The 18,989-nt window shown below is 46.9% G+C and overlaps 1 protein-coding gene across 1 annotated transcript in view; it reads right to left on the reverse strand.

Annotated features, from left to right (window-relative positions):
* FLVCR2 (FLVCR choline and putative heme transporter 2) overlaps positions 1-18,989 on the reverse strand; it is a 53,133-nt gene that overhangs the window by 20,372 nt on the left and 13,772 nt on the right. The window contains exons 2-3 of the mRNA XM_059182766.1: positions 4,663-4,804; positions 1,780-1,920 (exon numbers count right to left, since the gene is read on the reverse strand). Of these exons, the coding sequence (XP_059038749.1) occupies positions 1,780-1,920; positions 4,663-4,804 (283 nt within the window). The remainder of the gene's footprint in view (positions 1-1,779; positions 1,921-4,662; positions 4,805-18,989) is intronic.

Consider the following 18,989-nt stretch of genomic DNA (forward strand, 5'->3'; position numbering starts at 1 on the left):
ATGTTTATAAAAAATAAAAAATTAAAAAAAAAGATTTATGGTGTTCAAAAGTCAATGCACTTGAGATATTTAACTCAAGGAAAAGTAAAAGTTCTTGGAGCCATGCAATCCTGAATCTGAAAGGGATCCCAAAGGTCATGTGGCTTTACTATCCATCTATATGGCCTGATATACTCCAAATATCCCCACTAAGTGATTGGTCCCATCTACACATGAGTGCCTCCTACTTATGGCCAACTCACATAACTTCTTTAATTGGACATCTTAAGTATTGGAAAGTCTGTCTGTATATTATGGGTGAAGGCAGAGACATTCTCAGAACGGAAAAGCTGGAAAGAATGAGAAATGGAGACCTGAGACCTTGAAGACTAATCTGTTCATCCAACACTTTTCCAGGTAAGAGATCACTTATTTTTGTGAGTGCCTAAAAAATAGGCATGCCACTCTCCTGTGTGTGATACTACCTTTTCGTGCCTCCGCAGATAAACACTCTAATTTAGATAAAGAGCATGATAATAAGCCTAACATGAAACTCTGGCATAATTCAAAAAGGGGTATAGGCATTAATTGTGTAGGCTCTGGAGTTAGATAAACCTATATTTGAATTCTGCCTCTGCCAATGCAAAGCTGTGTCTTCTTGAGCTAGTTACTTAGCCTGTCTTGAGTTTAAGTTTTCTCCTCTGTTAAATAGGGAAAACTATGGTACCGACCTCACATGGGCATGATGAGAGTTAAATAAATAAAATCATACATGGGAAGTCTTGGCACATAGCAAATGTTATTGTTATAAAAAAAAAACAAAAAACAAGGTTAAAGCCAACTGGAGTTTCACTAAGCATAAATTATGTCAAACCAACCTTGTTTCTTTCCTTCTAATGGTTACTAAGCATGTTACACAACTGTTGACTCTTGATTTTTAAGAAACTAACTAGTAAGGGTACCTGGGTGTCTCAGCTGGTTGAGTGTCTGACTCTTAGTTTCAGCTTAGGTCATGACCTGGGGGTCATGGGATCAAGCTCCATGTTGGGCTCGCCATTCAGCTGGGAGTTTTGCTCCCCTCTCCCTCTCCCTCTGCCCTTCTCCCTACTCATGTACTTTCTCTCTCTTTCTCTCTCTCTCTCTCCCCCTCTCTAAAATAAATAAAATAAAATCTTTTAAAGAATTTTAATGCATATTCAACTGTATCTTACCAAAAGCAAAAAAGGGAACTAAAAGAGGGATGCTGTCTTGTATTCAGGTAAAAAAAGGAGTTAGTGTTACAAAATGATAGAGGATTGGTTGGGACCGGTTTATGTGGCAAGACTCATATATGCATTCATTCATTCATTCATTCATTCACTAAATAACTGTTAGAGTGTCCAATCCAGGCTGGCCACTGCTAAGGAACTATAAAGATGAAAAGCCATAAATCCCTACCCTTGTAACGTTCATAGTCTAGGGGGAAAAGAGACCTGGAATTTTCTTTTTAAATGTAAGTGTTAAGATGCACCAGGAACAGCATAATAAAACAGGTAAAGGTCACCTTTATAGCAGTGATACTTAGGTAAGACCTGAAGGATCAGCAGGCATTTGTCAAGACAACTTGATTTGGGAGGGAATGCTTTTCTAAGTGAACTTCACAGAACATGCAAAGGCCCTGAGGCACAACTGACTCTTCTGGGTTGGCCCTGAGCAATAGCTCTATATACACACTAGGGATTTGGAAAGAGAAAGACACACAGACACATCAGGTTTTACTTTACCAATTTAAACACACTCTTGGACACACGTGCACATTACCATAGGTGATGATAAGCAGCACAAAGTTGAGGTTTTTGAAGACCCGGACAATGGAACTTAAGTACGATGCATCAGGGGACGCCAAGGCATAGCTCAGAGATTGTGCCCTGCTGGGGGGGTGTTTAGGCTTCTCCTTGAATACTGAAAGGAAAGAAACAGAGATATCACTGTAAATCTCCATGGCCCCACCCCTGCAGAGCTAACACGTGGACAAGAAAAAAGGTTAAGACTCAGAAAGGAGGGCGCCTGGGTGGCTCAGCTGGTTGGGCGACTGCCTTTGGCTCAGGTCATGATCCCAGAGTCCTGGGATGGAGTCCCGCATCAGGCTCCCTGCTCCATGGGGAGTCTGCTTCTCCCTCTGACCTTCTCCTCTCTCATGTTCTCTCTCACTGTCTCTCTGTCAAATAAATAAATAAAATCATTTTTTAAAAAAGACTCAAAAAGGAAATATGAATTCTTCAATTAAATCCATCAGTCCCTCTTTCTTGAAGCGGTTTCTCACCACCTGTGGCTTTTTCTTCATGGCCTCTGGATGGCTGCACTCCCTGGGCCTCCCACGCAGCATTCAAGGGTCAAGGAGTCCCATAATCAATCAGCAAATAACATATCACAGCACACTGAAAATAACATAGTAGTAGTACATGGAGAGAGAGAAAGTGGAAAAGTTTGGGGTTAGTGAGCCCAGGGAATGGCTTAGCACCAAAGCTCCTCCCAAAGGGGAAGGGACCGTGTCGCCCCTGCTTAGCAGAGAGCCTGGCACATGGCAGCCAAGGAATATTCCCTGAATAAGTGAAAAGATCTTCTTCTGTTGGAAAAAACCTCAAGTCAATTCCTAGTTTGTCACATTCTCACTCTAATGTCTGCCTTGTGAAGAGACAAGAGAATTAACACATACCCCTGCAGAAGGGGTAGGAAGGACTGGGGAGAGATAGCACGAAAACCATTCATTTTGTATTTGATTTCCAGCACAGCTGGTACAAAAATTTGATGGCACTGATCGCTGTTCAGGTTCTGGGGGCAGACAAGTATAACCATTTGTTTGGTTAAATTGCTTCCCCCCCAAGTTGGGTCCAGGCAAGCTCCATGTAGCTTCTCCACACGCCATGAGAATGCTCCTGAAAGGTCAATAGACTGTCTCTAGTTAGAGGAAGCTCTGGACGTGAGGTTTACTCTCTTGAAGATCAAAGCCCTTCCTCCCCCCCACGCAGAAAACCTTCCAGCCCTAACTTCAGAGCCCTGCTTCTTCCTTCTCCAGAAATACTCCTGGATTACTTCCTGGTGTTGGAAACCATTCATCCACTGTCTTGTCCATTCACCTCCCTTTGCATGAGGGGAAAGAAACCAAGGCAAGAGGCTATCTCTCTTCCATTTCTCCAAGGTCCTGGAGAAACTACAAACCAGAATTCAGATCAGATTTTTCAGTTCTTTACTCAATTAGCCACTCTCTGGCTTGATAATACAATGTCAAAACATACAAATGTCTTACCTTTGGAATTTCAAATGCAAAGAACCACATGGTCATCCGCTACGAGTGCAGGCATTTGAAGCTGGGCATGTTACAAGATGAAACTTAAGGTCTGGTTGAGTAAGAGGGACCCTGGATGAACTGTTCTTTCCTGAGGCCATCCACACTCCCGTAGCTTCTCCCCTTCCCAGAAACAGCAAGTCCTCCACCCAACATATCCTGACAGCTTTGAAAGGCCATCAGACTTTCTCATCTTGGAACCCAAGGGGAGAGAGTGACTCAGTGAGAACAGTGGAACAGGGTGCATGATCATAAAACAGGAGGTGGGGATGGCAGGGAAGAATGAGACCTTTATTTACCACGTGAGACGGAATGTTAGGAAGAAAGCTGGTTGGTTAACCTTTAAAGGCGAATGACTAACTGAAAATTAAAAAGCCTCTACTATGCTGTTTCTGAATTTATCACAACACATGTAATACCATTCAGATGATAAAAGAGGATATATAAATATAGTAATCAATATCTCAACGATCAAATGTACATGCACATAAAATTAATAGTGGTTGTCTGAGGTTGGTGGTGGGGATTAACTGGTACCGTCTAAGTTAATGGTTATTTCTTTTTATTTTAATTATTTATTTTATTTATTTATTGAAGTAACCCCTACCCCCAACATGGGGCTTGAACTCACGCCCCTGAGCTCAATCAAGAGTCGCATGCTCTACCAATTGAGCCAGCCAGGCACCTTGGCTATTCTTTTCTTTATGCTTTTTCGTATTGTTCAGATTGTTCCATAACCAACATGTATTCCTGTTATAGTTTAAAAAACAAAAAAGCCTCAAAAAATGTGGTCCCCACGTATTCTCAGATGAATCTACAAGAATATTAGTGTTTGTGGGTCAATTCTGTTTTAGTTTCGTTCCAGAAATTTAGAGTATGGAGTTACACAGGGTTAGGTGATCTCTGCCACTTACTACCCATCTAATGTTGAATAATTTACTTAACTCCCCTTAAGTCTCATTTTCCTCTTTGTGGGAAAGAGGGGATTGATGGGATTGGTGATGGGAATTTCCCTCAAGATTCAAAGAGATCAGGCATGTTTAGCACAGTGCCTGTGATATATATCATAAGCACTCAGGGGGTTTCATCACAGGGATCAATAGCCTGCCCGTTAACTCTGGTGAGGTTTTATTGGGGAACCGGTTGATTACAATTAAATCCTTACTGAGCAGCTAACAAAGTACACAAGAACAGCTAGCACTCTATTGGCTAAGACATTTGAAGACCTCAACTAGCAGCCTGGCATCTACTTTCCGTAAATGTCCGTGGTATTCTAAGGTCATGTTCACAAGGTCCCCACCCAAGTCAGCAGAACCTCCCTGCCTCATGGCCCCCCATCAGTCTACTAATGACCTTACCGATGATGACAAGGATGAAAAGCAGAGTAGCCACGCCTGCTATTATGTAAAACATGATGCTGATGTGGTAGGCAAGCTTGTCCCGGTCTTCGATGTTGGGTACCAAAACAGGAGGGACCAAGAACCCAATTGCAATTCCAAGCTATAGAAGACAGAGACAATCAATCACAGTTTCCAACAGCCAAGAGATGACAGCATAAACTTAAAGAGACTCCTGATAAGAAGCACAAACCCTAACTTCCAGGCCTCCTTAAAACCCCAACAGGGATTGGTCCCCCCTCTCAAAACACCAGAGAGATCTTTCATTTCATTGACAACTCAACTCTTTTTATTGATTGAAACTTACCCCTGATCACCCTATCGATACCTATTGGAAAACATTAGAGTTGGGGTTCTCAAGGCAGGCTGGCTCTTCTCTATCTGCAGACTAATGAACAATGTACTCTATAGTAGAGTAAAACATTGATTTATTTTTTCCCACTGAATTTTTCATCTCACTGAATCCATTAACCTGGAGCTTTGAGACTGGCTGACAGAAAAATTCAATTCTATACCCTATAACCCCAAGAACTTGCATTCAGTAGGAGATGAAAGCCTAAAATTGCTACCCCACTCACACATGTGAAAAAATAAGTTCATTGTGTAAATAACTCATAATTTACAAAGCATCTACAGTGTGAAGTCACATGTCACCACATAAAGGTACACACACAGGACATGGGGGCATGAAAACTGGCTATAAACATGCATGCGCACACACCCACGAATTAAAACATCTCATTCCTGCCTCACAGTTCAAATTCCCAGGATCTGATAGATAACATGACTCGGGCATTACCAAGTTCCCAAATGCCTAGATTCGGTGATGGCTTACTGTGACGTAACTCCCGAAAGTCCTTCTGCCACACATACATACCAAGGCAGAAATCAGAAAACAGCCTGAGAACTCAGGCAAGCCTCAAATTCCCAAAGTGAAGGAAGACGAGTTAATCTTTTAAGGTCCCACTTTTCTTTACTGCACTTGAAAGGAACTGCGGGTAGAAGGCGAGTTAGTTTCATGCCACCCTATAACAATGTCTGTTACACCTGTCTGTTGACCACCTTGATTGCTTTTCCAGCCTGTCAGTTACAACCACTCAGGATGGTGGTTCTCAGCTCTGGAACAGTGGCAAAAGTCATCATCGATAGGCTCGGGATAGGGTTCTTCCAAATTTGCCAATATATAATCAATAAATCAAACAGATCTTTAAACCATCTACTGTGTGAAAAGTACTCTGCTAGATATTTTACCAAGGTACCGCGATGGATATGGCACAATTCTCGCTTTCAAGTAACTTTATAATCTAGTGGGGGCAGGGACTTTAAAACAAAGATACAAAAGAACAACACAAAGGGGGTTATTGTGGGTTGAAATCATAGGATGCTATTGTTTTGAAAGTTCCTTTGTCATTGTCTAGTACAGCCTGATTAATACAGGGTCAAGTGGAAGTCAATTGAAGGTAAGCTCTAGGAGGTGAGTCACACAGGGTCATAGGAGTTCTAGCAGATTTGAGATAAGAAAACAGATCTTTTAGCTTCTCCCCCCAGGGCCTCCCCCACTGGGCCTGACAGGTCTCACCAGCGCTAAGAGTCCTGAGAAAGGGTCAAGTGAGCCGAATTCTCCAGAAGAGAAGATATTTCATGTCCTTGGAGTCTTCTCTGATCCTTGGTCACAACGATTTGCCAGAGCTAAGTCTAGCTTAAGGGTTGATCTCCAATAATTTAAGGGGTGTAAACCAGCCAAAGACAAAGGGACAAATACAACGGGCACAGCTGGAAAACAGGACTCCCTTCAGGTTCTATCTGGTCTCCTACTACTTCGGTGTTGGAGATCTACGCGTTCAACCGAACCCCAAAATGTCCCTAGGTGTTAAGGAGGTCATGTATTGCATGGAGCACTGGGTGTGGTGCATAAACAATGAATCTTGGAACACTGAAAAAATTAAATTAAATTTAAAAAAAAGAATGAGGACAGATATGGGATATCATCCAAGTCTCTATGATTCTTTCATTCCCCAAAGGACCTTGATACAGGAAAACCTAATACTCAGTAATCTTCTGCCTTGAGAAAGAAGCCCTCCCAGCCTGTTCTACACCAGAGCAGACTCTGATTCCTCAGAGACCACACTCCATTCTGTCTATACACGAGGCCTGAATGAGTGCTATTCCACATGGAAGCCTTCTCCAGACAGCAGGCCGAGGCAGTCAGCTGTAGGGACCCATGGTGACCCAGCCAGAGAGCAATACTGCCACAAGGTACACTTTCTTCAGAAGGAAATTGACTTTGGAGGTACTTTCGTGGTCAGTGTGGAAAACAAAAACATCCGGATTGGACTGCTGCCTCTTCTGTTTTTTTCAAGACGTATTTGTTCCTTCTTCTTGAGATCTGTGTTCAGTGAGAGTTTACAGGCTCTGCTCAGCTCCCAATTCCTCAGTCTGTTCCCTGGCAGGTGCTCAGTCATGTTGGCTAGCTAGACAGATGGATGGATGAACACTGGTGGAAAAATCTTCTCTACGCAAAGCTGGCAGTATCACACAGGTCTGCCCATGAGGGTCCCTGTTCTTTCTACACACCACATTGGATTCAGAGGGGTAAGGGGAATATAAAAAGGTTTACAGGGGAGGAGGTAGGGAGAAGGTAGGATGGCTGGCTATTTCTTGAGCATCTACTATGTACTCTGTATCTAACAGCATTTATCTTTTTCATTTAACCCAAGAAATTTTACAATAAAGACAAAAATGAGAAACACTGATGGTCCACACCCTGCCTAAGGTCACATGGACAGCTAGCAGAAGAACTGGCCCTCCTATACCAGTTCTGACTCCAGAACCTGAGCTCACTTACCATCTCCTGTGAAAAGTTGGTATGACACTAGTCAACATGGAAGCCTAGGTTCTCACCCATTCAAGTTCTGTCATGAATTTTCTAGGACACCTCAAGGGTAAAAATCAGAGACCTGCAGCCCAAGTCAGTACAAGATTAACTCAAAGAGATGGGAGAATGATGCCCCAAGAGGGTTTGCCGGCACCTTTCCTGCACTTACAAAAACAAGACCCGGGCCATGAATGAAAATGATTAAAAATAATTGCTAACTGGTTTGATTGGTTTATGTCCTAGCGCTTGTCCTAGTTTTACCATCCTCAACAAATTATTAGTTGTGGGCAAAAAACACAATACACAGTCAAACCATCCAGTCTTGTCTCTACAGGAACTTATGCTTTAAAAATTGCTTTTCAGGTGTGCCTGGGTGGCTCAGTGGGTTAAGCCTCTGCCTTCCGCTCAGGTCGTGATCTCAGGGTCCTGGGATCCAGCCCCGCGTCGGGCTCTCTGCTCTGTGGGGAGCCTGCTTCCCTCTCTCCCTGCCTGCCTCTCTCCTTGTGATCTCTGTCAAATAAATAAATAAAATCTTTTTTTAAAAAATTGCTTTTCAAGGGGAATTAGGTTCTCGTCATTTCTACAGCACCAATAGCAAGATTGCCCACACTGCCTGAAAAGGCCACCAACCTTGACCCCACTGTGATCCTGCAGGTCTGGGATTCATCCTGAGTACCTGTAGGTTCATATGTAGGCAATCCTTGTCACCCATCAAGGGAGCTTGGGTGACAGTTTGGTCATGGGTGTCCTAACAGCTTCCACGTGGCTCTGCTCGCAGACATTTTCCACTCTGCAGCCAGTGATATTGGCAAAATATGATTGGATTATGTTCTTCCTCTACCTAAAACCTTGCAGTGACTTCCCCTTGCTTTTAAATTAAGTAAAAACCTAAGCATACCCACGAAGTTCTGCACTGGGGGTCATCTGCCGGCCAACTCTCTGCTCCCTGAAACCCTGCCACGCTGGCCTCCTCTCCTTCTTTCAAACATCCAAAGTAGGGTGTCTGGGTGCCGTGTCCTGCTCAAGAGGAAGTCTGCTCCTGCTCATATGCATGCTCTCTCTAACAAATACATAAAATCTTCTTTAAAAAAATGTCCAAAGCACCTTCATGTCCAAGCACCCACAGGGATTTTGCACCAGCTTCCTCTGACCAGACTAGAATACCCTCCCTCCTCCAGTTCACCGAGTCAATGCAGACATCCTTCAGGCCTGAGCTCAAGCCGCACTTGGTCAGGGAAGCTTTCTCTAGTGTCTCATTTGAGGTCAGGCCCCACCCAGGTAGTTTTATACTTGTGTGATTATTCAATTGCCATCCATCTCCCCAACCAGACTGTAAGTACCAGGAGGGCAGGGCTTCCACTGATCTCTAGAGCCCAGCATGTGATACTGATCATAAAATGCACGGAGTGGAGGATCTCAATCCTTGAAACCACCCCAGAAAGAGAGATGTGGGTGTCCCGCTGTCCCAGTTTTATAGTCGATGAAAGGGAGGTACAGAAAAGTGACTTGCCCCAGGTCACACAGCGGGAAGCGGGAGAGCTTCCCCTTGCTTTTAAGCGGGAGAGCTTCCCCTTGCTTTTAAGCGGGAGAGCTTAAGTTTGAACACACAGCCATTCTGAATCTGGAGCGAGACTCATCCCTGTGGTTAACTTCACCCCAAAGAGGGCATTTAACAAAAGCATGAAAAGGCAGGCTGGGGTACTCAGTGCTCACACCCTGTTTTCTATTTGCCCTCTCTGCAAACCCAAGGGTGATGTCTAAATGCTGTTGCAGCATCAGTGGTCAGGAGTACTTCCAAAGCAAAGGTCACCCAAAAACCGCACCAGTGCCACCTGAGGGGACTGGGGAACAGGAAAAAGCCATACTTTGTGTAAAGCACTCCTTGTCATTCTTGCTTACTCTGCATTTGGCAGAGCAAACAAAAACCCAGAAAACCAGGCTGCCTCTAAGAGGCTAAGATTTCCAAATTTAATCTCTTTGCACGGGACAAAGCATGTGCTATGTTGGCTCTAAGATCCACAGGACCACTATCCCCATCGCTGACCATAATGGGACATTCAGCAAAGCCTGGAGTCACCATTGAGTCAAAATCGTGGCACACAGCTGTCCTCCTACATGTCGTGTGGCCATGAAGATACCCAAGCCATCAAACGAGGACCCTGGGCCTTCCACGAAAGGCAGGGAGCTCTGTGCCAACACCATGATGAGGTCTTTGGTCCTAATAATCCAGGGACAGACCACTGGTCCCCACCTGAATCCTTTGCTAGGCTGCTATGCACCTCATCCTCCTGTCCCTGGGCCATTGGTAAGGTGGACACTGCTCTTCTTGATAGAAGGCAACCGCCTCAGCAAACAAGTTCTCACTCACCCAACCCCCTCTTCTGCTCACTCCTCCCCCAGGGCATACCTGCCATCCAGACAGAGATGACCCCACTCCGTACCAGGGTTGGGCCATTTCTGGGACATTGCCTCATTCTTTTCCCCTGGGCACAGTCACCAGGTCAGGGCCAGGCATGTCTCTGGGATTTCAGGGCTCCCAGGAGCTGACATCCTGGTGTCGTGGATAAAAAATGTCCCCTAACTTGGTGGGCAGCTTTCCCTGCTACAGAGCCCTTTAGAACAAAAACAAGTCTTTGTCTTACTTCAAACATGGTCTGCTTTTAACCTAATGGGTTCACTTAATCCTCAAAGAATTCACACCTATGTTGCATATATTTAAAAACAAACCCCTCAGGTTGCCTGGGTGGCTTATTGGTTAAGCAACTACCTTCAGCTCAGGTCATGATCCCGGAGTCCCAGGGTTGAGTCCCGCATTGGGATTCCTGCTCCACGCGGGGTGTGCTTCTCCCTCTGACCTTCCCCCTCTCATGCTCTTTCTCTCTCTCTCAAATAAATAAGATCTTTAAAAAACAAACAAACAAACAAACAAACAAAGAAACCCTCACCTTTCCTCCTTTCAATCTCAACAGTCCTGGAAGACATCATCACTCTAATATAGTGGTTAGGGACTCAGGCTCTGGGATCAGAGAGATCAGAGTTCAAATCCCAGCTCTACCTATTATTACATGTCTGACTGTGGGAAGTGGATTTACCTCCTTGTGCCTGCTTTGTAATGCACAAAAGGAAGATACCATTATCTAGTTATACTGTCTAGCTCTCGCAGTTATTCTGGGGTCTACATGAGCTCCTTTGAGTGGACTGCGCAGCAGGAAGCTTCACACCAAGGGGTGGCTACAGCCACGGCTCTCCCCTCACGCCCTCTCACAGTAATGGCGGCCATGAGAAGCTACCAGGCCTTGAAGTCATGGTCTGTTTAGGGCCGTCAAACTGCCCTCCCTGGTTCTCCTTGTCTTCCCTCTCCAACTCTTTCCCTCTCGTGGCTCTTTCTCCATTCTCTCAGTCACCCCTGACCCTGTGCTCTGACATACACTCTGTCCCCGAGCCTCCCAAGCCCTCCCTGGAGCCCTCTCTGAGTGGGTAACCATGGGTTCTCCTCTACCGCCCTGTGCCACACACTCAGGCACACGTTCCTCAGCGCAGGGCTGGCCACCAAGCCCCTGTCAGCGGTGGGGGGGGGGGGGGGGGGTCCCTCCAAGGAATCAGGCCTTTCAGAGGGAGGAAGGAAGTCCAAACCCCTCAGACTGCTGTTCTTGGCTTTCTTCACCTACTTTCAACTGTCTTTCCAGGCCCTTCTCCGCCCACTTCCTGCTGTGTCCCTGGTACTCCAGCCAGATTGGACTTGGACGAGTCACGATTCCAGTCTCTTCGTGGTCTAGTTTCTACCTTTATGCAAGCAGCTTCCCCGCTTGGAAAGGGCTCCCTCTTTTAATGTTTCAGAGCCCATCTCAACATCAGCTCCTTTACTGGGTTTTCTTTGATTATACTAGCGAGGAGAGATCTCCTTGCCCTGAACTCCTCTAATCCCTTGGTCTTCTGCCATTTTTCTGACTCTAGTCTGGTGCCTGGTAAACAGAGCAGGGGCTCGCTCAATAAACGGGTGTTGAATGAAGAGGCTTCAGCTCACTGAAATGTCAGGAAAACCTCACTCCCCTTCCAGATTAGCCACGAGCCTGGACCTGGGGAAAGACGTTGCCGGAAATTGAAATGCAGACCAAATTCTCAGAGAAAGTTTGCTATTTAAAACCAAACCAAGCCAAGCCAAGCCAAACAAAGCAAAAACATGATTGAAGGCCCTTTTAAAATCAGAGCCATGTGAAAGATACATTGGGGTTCAATCTAGATTTTCACACTCTTAAAGCCCATCAACCCACGTGAACAATCTTAAAGCACACGGTCCAACGCCGCCCCCAGGAGGGTATTTTTATATCATGAGTGACGAGATACACGTGCGAACCTACACATCTCTATGTTCACTGGCAATGGTCTTACACTCTAAAAATTAACCCGAAGCTAAGGTTCACAGAGTACCACAGTTGAGGAAAAGTTAAACTACACAGGGGCGCCTAAGTGGTTTAGTCGGTTAAGCACCTGCCTTTGGCTCAGGACATGCTCCCGGCATCCTGGATCGAGCCCTGTGTTGGGTTCCCTGCTCAGCAGACAGCCCACTTCTCCCTCTCCCTCTGCTGCTCCCCCTGCTTGTTCTCTGTCTCTGTCTCTGTCTCTGTCAAATAAATAAATAAAATCTTCAAAAAAAAAAATTTCAACTACACAGACCAATGTCAGGAAATGTTACTACACAAAAGGTCATTTGAGTCCATGAAGAATTTATGGACACCAAAACGTGCTAAAAATGCGGTAAGCCTGATTTCCATCCCATACCTAATTATGCCCACACACTTCTGGGGCTGCGTGGCTCGACACGGGCGTCTTCGGCATGAACTGCACGGTGCCACTGACGCTTTGTCTCCTGGGACCACATACACGTGGGGTATTAGGTGCAACTCAGGAGTGACGTCAACACTCATTGGCCATCCCCGGTATGTGCTGGTGTGGGCATTTAAACATGGCAAAAATGCTTCTATGGAAACACACATTAGCACATTCCAGTATGTCGCTTAAACATCTGTTTTTACACCTACGTCTGGGTAAAATGATGCAAACAGGGGCTCCAGGGTCCCAAATGTAAGGTACTAGGCCAGAGGAAAGGCACTGGGCAGGAAAGCCATCTTTGGACCAATGGGGGAGGTGCAGAAGGGGCATCCTGGCACTGAGTCTGCGGATGCCCGAGGGAAAAAAAAACAAAAAACAAAAAGAATGGGGTGGGTGCCGGGACATTGAAACATGAAAGCTGACCACCAGCAGCTGAATTATAGAAATGAGCCTCTGGCCACCTAGGAATGCTGGGCAGCTCCTAGGAAATGCCATGGTAAGCAATAATGTGCCTGCAAAGCCCGCTCATATGACTGTATTTTTGAAATTCCCAAATCCAAGCCTTTGGCTTCTTTTGAAAAGACCAACTCAGGATTAAGGAGGGAGCAGACCTTCAGGAACAAAAACAATCCCATTGATTTAGGAGGAAATCACTCACCAAGGGGGGTTTATGCATTTAGAAGGCTAAGCGGAGGTCTCTAAGAACTGAGGAAGCAAGGTCACGGTGGTCACAGCTAGTCAACCCAAGACGTCCTTAGGGCTCCCTCCCCATTCACAGGGTCTGTCCTCAAATCTACAACTGTGCTGAGGGCTTCTACCACCTGGACACTGTTGGGTTTCTTCAGTCCTTTAGGGGAAAAGAGGTTAGGGAAATGCAGGAAGCAGCAGTTAGAGAAATTAGGACGGCCTGCTTCTCAGGGAAAGAACTAATAGCCGCTGATACGTGGAGCTCACATGCCCAAGTCACCACAGCACTACTAAGCCACATACACACATACAAGCGCAATCTTTTAATCCTTATTTTAAAATTGAGCATTCAGGGGCACCTGGATGGCTCAGTCAGTTAAGCACCTGTCTTTGGCTCAGGGCACAATCCGAGGGTGCTGGGATCAAGCCCCGTGTTGGGCTCCCTGCTTAGCAGGGAGCCTACTTCTCCCTCCTCCTCCGCCTGCCCCTCTGCCTACTTGTGCACGCTCTCTCTCTATTTTCTTTCTGTCAAATAATAGAAATAAAATCTTTTTTTTTTTTTTTAGATTTTATTTATTTATTTGACAGAGAGAGATCACAGTAGGAGAGAGGAAGGGAAGCAGGCCCCCTGCTGAGCAGAGCACCCGATGTGGGACTCGATCCCAGGACCCTGAGATCATGACCTGAGCCGAAGGCAGCGGCTTAACCCACTGAGCCACCCAGGCGCCCTAGAAATAAAATCTTTTAAAAAAAAATTTAAAAATTGAGCATTCAGGAGGAAAAAATTTGAGGAAATGACATTTGTGTAGTTTAGCCAAGGTCATATAATAATAAATGATAAGGCCAGACTTCAAGCTCAGGCCATCTGGACTAGAGTCTGTACCCTAAGCCTTGGGTTAAATGAGCAGGTCTTCGCTGTTAGCAAAACTAAAAGCAAGAGCTCTGATGCATAACGAGCACCTACTATGTGCTAGGCAGCGTGCTAAGTGATTTTTTCACGTTATTTCATTTAATCCCCATGGCAACCACCTAAAGTTGGCATCGTTGTGTCGAACTTGGTTTTTATAGATGAGAAAACATCTCTGAATTGCCCAAGGCCACTCAGTTTCTAACAGCAAGACTGACTCCAAATCCAGTAGGCAGGGTGATAGTCACAGAAGTGAGTACCTTCAGACACCTGACAAGTCCCCCAGTCTTGTATGCTCCATTCCGTAAATCAAGCCCATCCCTCTAGGTCTAGCTGTTGGAGATGAGAGGTACCTCCAGCCATAGTCTGTTTTGTTTACTACTTGGTTAGACTTTACACGATTTCTTATTCTTATGGGATGCTTTTTGGATTTTTCTTCACATAGGGTGGTGTTGTCTCCCCAGATAGATGATTAGCACCTTGAGGACAGGGTCACTGATTTACATTGCCTTCTGTGACTCTTCCCCACATGGCACCAGGCACAATGCCAAGAGGAGAGAAGGTGCTTGGGAAACAGCTTCTAAGTAAAGAGATAACTCAGGATTGTGCAGCTCAGACCTAACTCAAGTATCTACAGCTGACAGGTTGGGCATAACAGCAATTAGATCCATTCCAAGAGCTTACCACCACAAGAAAGCAAAAATGAGGAGGAATGACCTATAGAAGACCTCAGATTTGGGCTCTGAAGATCAGCCATTGGGATATGGGACTTCCCATCATCAAACCTACATTCAGTCGTGATTGAGCACCAAATGGTCGTACTAAAAAGAAAGGGAGGAGACAAAGCGCTTGTATCACCAAGCTTATAAGCTATCGAATATACCTTGATCTTGACCTACAGCCTTGGTGCTGGGTTTCATTCCTCATCTTTGGGGGGGTGCAAGGTAGCTGAAGAGCAGAGGTGCACTAGGCTATAAACAGAGAAGAAGCTAGGTTTAGGGGAGGGGTCTGAGTTCTACAGGGAATTTTTTTTTTTTTTTTTTTTAAGCTGAGCTTCCTATCTGTTCCTGCTTGCAGCCATCCACTCAGGAGGCTCTCAGTACTCACACTCCTTCTTTTCAGGGTTAGAGTTCCTCTTGAAATTGTCCTCCTGGTGACGTCTGCAAAGGGGTCATTCTAGGTCTATATGAACACAGATGTGAAGCCTCCTCTACCTCCCTTTTCACTAAGAGCCCGTGGCGCTGCTGGCTTCACTACTCAAAGGTCCCTCTGCTGACACTGCTGAGGGCCGATGACCACAGGCTCAAAGAACTTCCCCATGACTCTATTGCAAAAGAGGAAAAACGAGGGGGCATCTTTCGAACCGCCAGGCCAGCCAGAGCAGCGGAGCACAGACCTCACTATCTCCCAGTATTCCGCCCTGGAAGTGGGCAACGTGCTTAGCTCTATTCAAAGGCTTTGGGACTTCGCACCAACTCTGCCCCAGAAGCCCGCACATAGTAGCCAACGGATCAGTCCCGCTGTCCTGGGTACAGATGGTGGTAACAGCCCAGACACATGCAGTGTCCCATGCTGTCATCCCTAAAAGGAGTTCGTGTGACAATACATGTTTCTATCCCTCCCACATTTCTTCGAAGTCTGATTGGACTTTCTGAGTGACAGTCCTCCCCTTCTGATTTTCGAGGGTGAAGTTCAGACCCAGGTGATTACTCAGGGGGCAGGCCCTGGAAGAGTTATTGCTTTGTGGGTTACCATGGAAAGACCCAGTTCCTCTTCCTGCAGGGTGTGCCACCAGAAACAGACAGGGTGGTTCCAAAGCCGCTTTTTCCTAGCTTGTGAAGTCGACTGCACAAGTTAACTAACCCTGCCTCGTGATCCCGAAGAGAAATCTAGAAAGAGAAAGAAATCTCTGCCACCCATAGCTAATCCCGCCCCAAGGAAGCAGCACCATCAGATCTGGCTCTGTGATCTAGGGAGTTACTCAGGGACCTACTTACACAAGAACATCTCCCAAAATCCTGCTCTGAAGATGCCTCCTCTCCTGCTTGACCTGATATTTCCACCATTAGTCACTCCATTACTCGCTGCCTTACAGTTTCATCTCTCCTCTCCTAAATGTGAACTCAGGGACCTTTTCTTTCCCATTCATTGCTTCATGCTTAGCACTCAGACTGCTGCTCAGAACAAAGCAGATGCTCACTAAACATTTGTGCAATACAAAAATGACAGTTGCGCTGCACTGTCTCAAACAAAACAAAACAAAACAAAACAACAACAAAACCATAGCTCCTGAGAGCACTGAGTTCTAGAAGCGCAGTGTGTGACCTTTAACCTGAAGCTGTCCTTCCTGAGACGGTCCGGCCAAGAGGATGAGAGCCTTCATTCCCTGGCTCCCATTAGTCACATTACCTGCTATCAACTGGGGGCATGTGGGGAGGCTGGCTGGAGGGAATGAAATCCAGAACAAGCAGGATTCAAGAAGACAGAGGGGATGGCCAGGGGACTGTGTGGGTTATTTGCAAGGGACAGAGATGTGGCCCAGGGCAGGAGCACCCTTCGAAAGGCCATGGGTTTTGGGGGACAGCATGAGAATGCAGGACTAGTCATTCCTGGGGCAGATAATGGGGTAGCCTTTTCTCTGAGGAGGAACAACTCTGGAAAGAAAAAAAGACAATGTCTTCACAAGTTACAGCCCAAGCCCCCCCAGTCCCTGTGTGTTACCACTGATCACTGCCACTAACTGTAAAGGCCCTGGGTGGAAATAGGGGAAGGCCAACACCACCACGTCCTCAAAAGAAGGCTCCTCACTCTGGGCCACGTGTCCTCCGTGAAGACCATATCGGCTCTGTGCTGTGCCACCACGGATACCCACCTTCATTGAAGAAAGGAGCCATCCTGGGCACGTATAGATTGAAAAGCTGCTTTGTGCTAACCCTTGGCAAAAGCCCCTTCTGGCAATCAAAAAGAATCAGAACGTTCTGCAGGATTCCTGAAGCTGCAGAATGGGTCAGGCCAAGAGGCTCAAATTAGCAGGAAGACTCCAGAACCCAGAAGCTCTAGGACGGGCTCCTACAGCCAGAATGACCAGAGAGCTTTTGGAAACGAAAAGCAGATTCTAAAGGGCAAGAATGCCAAGCTCTGCAGACAGAGGCTGCCGTCCTCAAGCCAAGTGCATTCCAACCACCACACTTCACAAAGGCAACGGGACATGCGCTGTACGCATGTCCAACGTTTTATTCCTTAAGTGTCACTGAGCAAGTCCAGAGTCGTTTTTTCCTTAAAGGCACTTAAGAGCCTAGGTTTGCACAACATACAACCTGAGCAGCAAGGCAACCCGGTGAGGTCAAGGTCAACAGCAGGATGCCCAAAGTCAAGCAACTTGCTGCGTTCAGAGCAGTGAAGTAAATATTGGGACTTATGATGGTCCCGTTCCCGGCCCCGCTGTCTTCCCACAGAACCTCGCTGAGCCGCGACAAGGCACCAACCAGCCACATGTGCCTGGAAGACGTGGTCGGAGACTCCAGATGACCCAGGGCCTGATGGACTCCTTTGCAGGGCGTTTGTGGTAGAGCTGAGGAATGTGTTTGGGTCATCAGAAAGTGGCAAACACATTTACCCAGCACCTCTTATCAATGTTCTTTCTGGACAGGGAAGCAGAAAGCAGTCCGATGGGAGGAGAGAACATCCATGTTTGCTTCGGTCCCTGAAACAAACCTCTGGCCAGTGATCTGGGCTCTGGGAACACGACTTCATCTCCCCCCCAACAACAGCCTGAGAAGCAAACACTGGCAAGGACGGTCTTGCTCCACCAACGGGAGGGCTGTTGAGGTGCCTTTCTCAAGGCCACACGGCAGGCCGGGGGCTGAGACTGTCCCTTGGGACAGGGACAGTGACACTCCAGTGATACTCAGGACATAGGGCGTGGGGAGGGTTTCCAGGAAGCTGCTCCAGAAACCGGAGAGCCTTGATCTTTCCCGGCCCTGCCCCGCTCAGGCAGCCCGGAAGGGAGGCTTTATCACCACCTGCTGCCTTTCCTGACCACCTGCTTCCAAGGCTTCGGGAACTGAGGCTCTAGGTGGAGGGGATTTTCTCCTGGGGCCTAGTTACAGAGAAAAGGTGGAAAAGATTAGTCAGAGAGTTGAATCAAGCCACATTCTTCCCTCACCCCAATTCCTCTCCTCCTGAGGCTGCAGGTGACGGGGTACGAGACGATAATCACAGAAAATGCTCTGGAATCTTCTCTCAGCGATGAGAAGATAAGGTCCCACGGCTAAAGTGTAAAAAAGCCAGAGCACCAGACATTCCCCTTCCCATCCAGAGAGCCTCAGTCGCTGCTGTGTGCCAGGCGTGGCCTCTTCTGGTTGGTATGTTACAAGCAAGCGGTGGGGCGGGGGCGGGGGGTGACCTCTCTGCAGGAGAGTGGTGACTGCTGGCCCCAACCAGCTCACCGCTGAGAGGCTGAGAGAGTGGACATGGGGTGAGGGCTGCTTCACTTCCCCCACGTATGGACCTGGGGAGGGGCATCTGCCAGCCTAAACTTCAGGGATGGCAGCAGAGATGAAGGACAGTGACTGAAATCAAAAGACGCTGCAGAGAGTGTGGTGCGGAGGGAGCAGGCAGGTGTGGGCTCAGGAACCGTCTCCGGGGGGCTTTTTTGATTCCGAGAGCCTTCACACAGTCCCTCAACTAATTCTGGTCACAACCCTGGGAGGCAGGCTTTCCTGCTACAGATCACAAGGCTGATGCCCGAGGAGGGCAAGTGTCCTGCCGGACACCACAAACACAGTGGCGAGCAGCACCGGGTCCGGGCTCCACGACTCTTTCATCCCAGGAGTTCTTGAACTTCAGAGAGTGTCAGAATCCCTAACAGAGGATCAAAAACACAGATTCCCGAACCCCACCTCGAGACACTGATTCCCTGGGTCTGCTTGGTGCCTAGGAATCTGCATTTTAACAACACACACCACCCCCCTCCACCCTCGCAGGTGC

Source organism: Mustela lutreola, chromosome 7 (assembly GCF_030435805.1).
Source record: "Mustela lutreola isolate mMusLut2 chromosome 7, mMusLut2.pri, whole genome shotgun sequence".
In the NCBI taxonomy this organism is placed as follows: Eukaryota; Metazoa; Chordata; class Mammalia; order Carnivora; family Mustelidae; genus Mustela; species Mustela lutreola.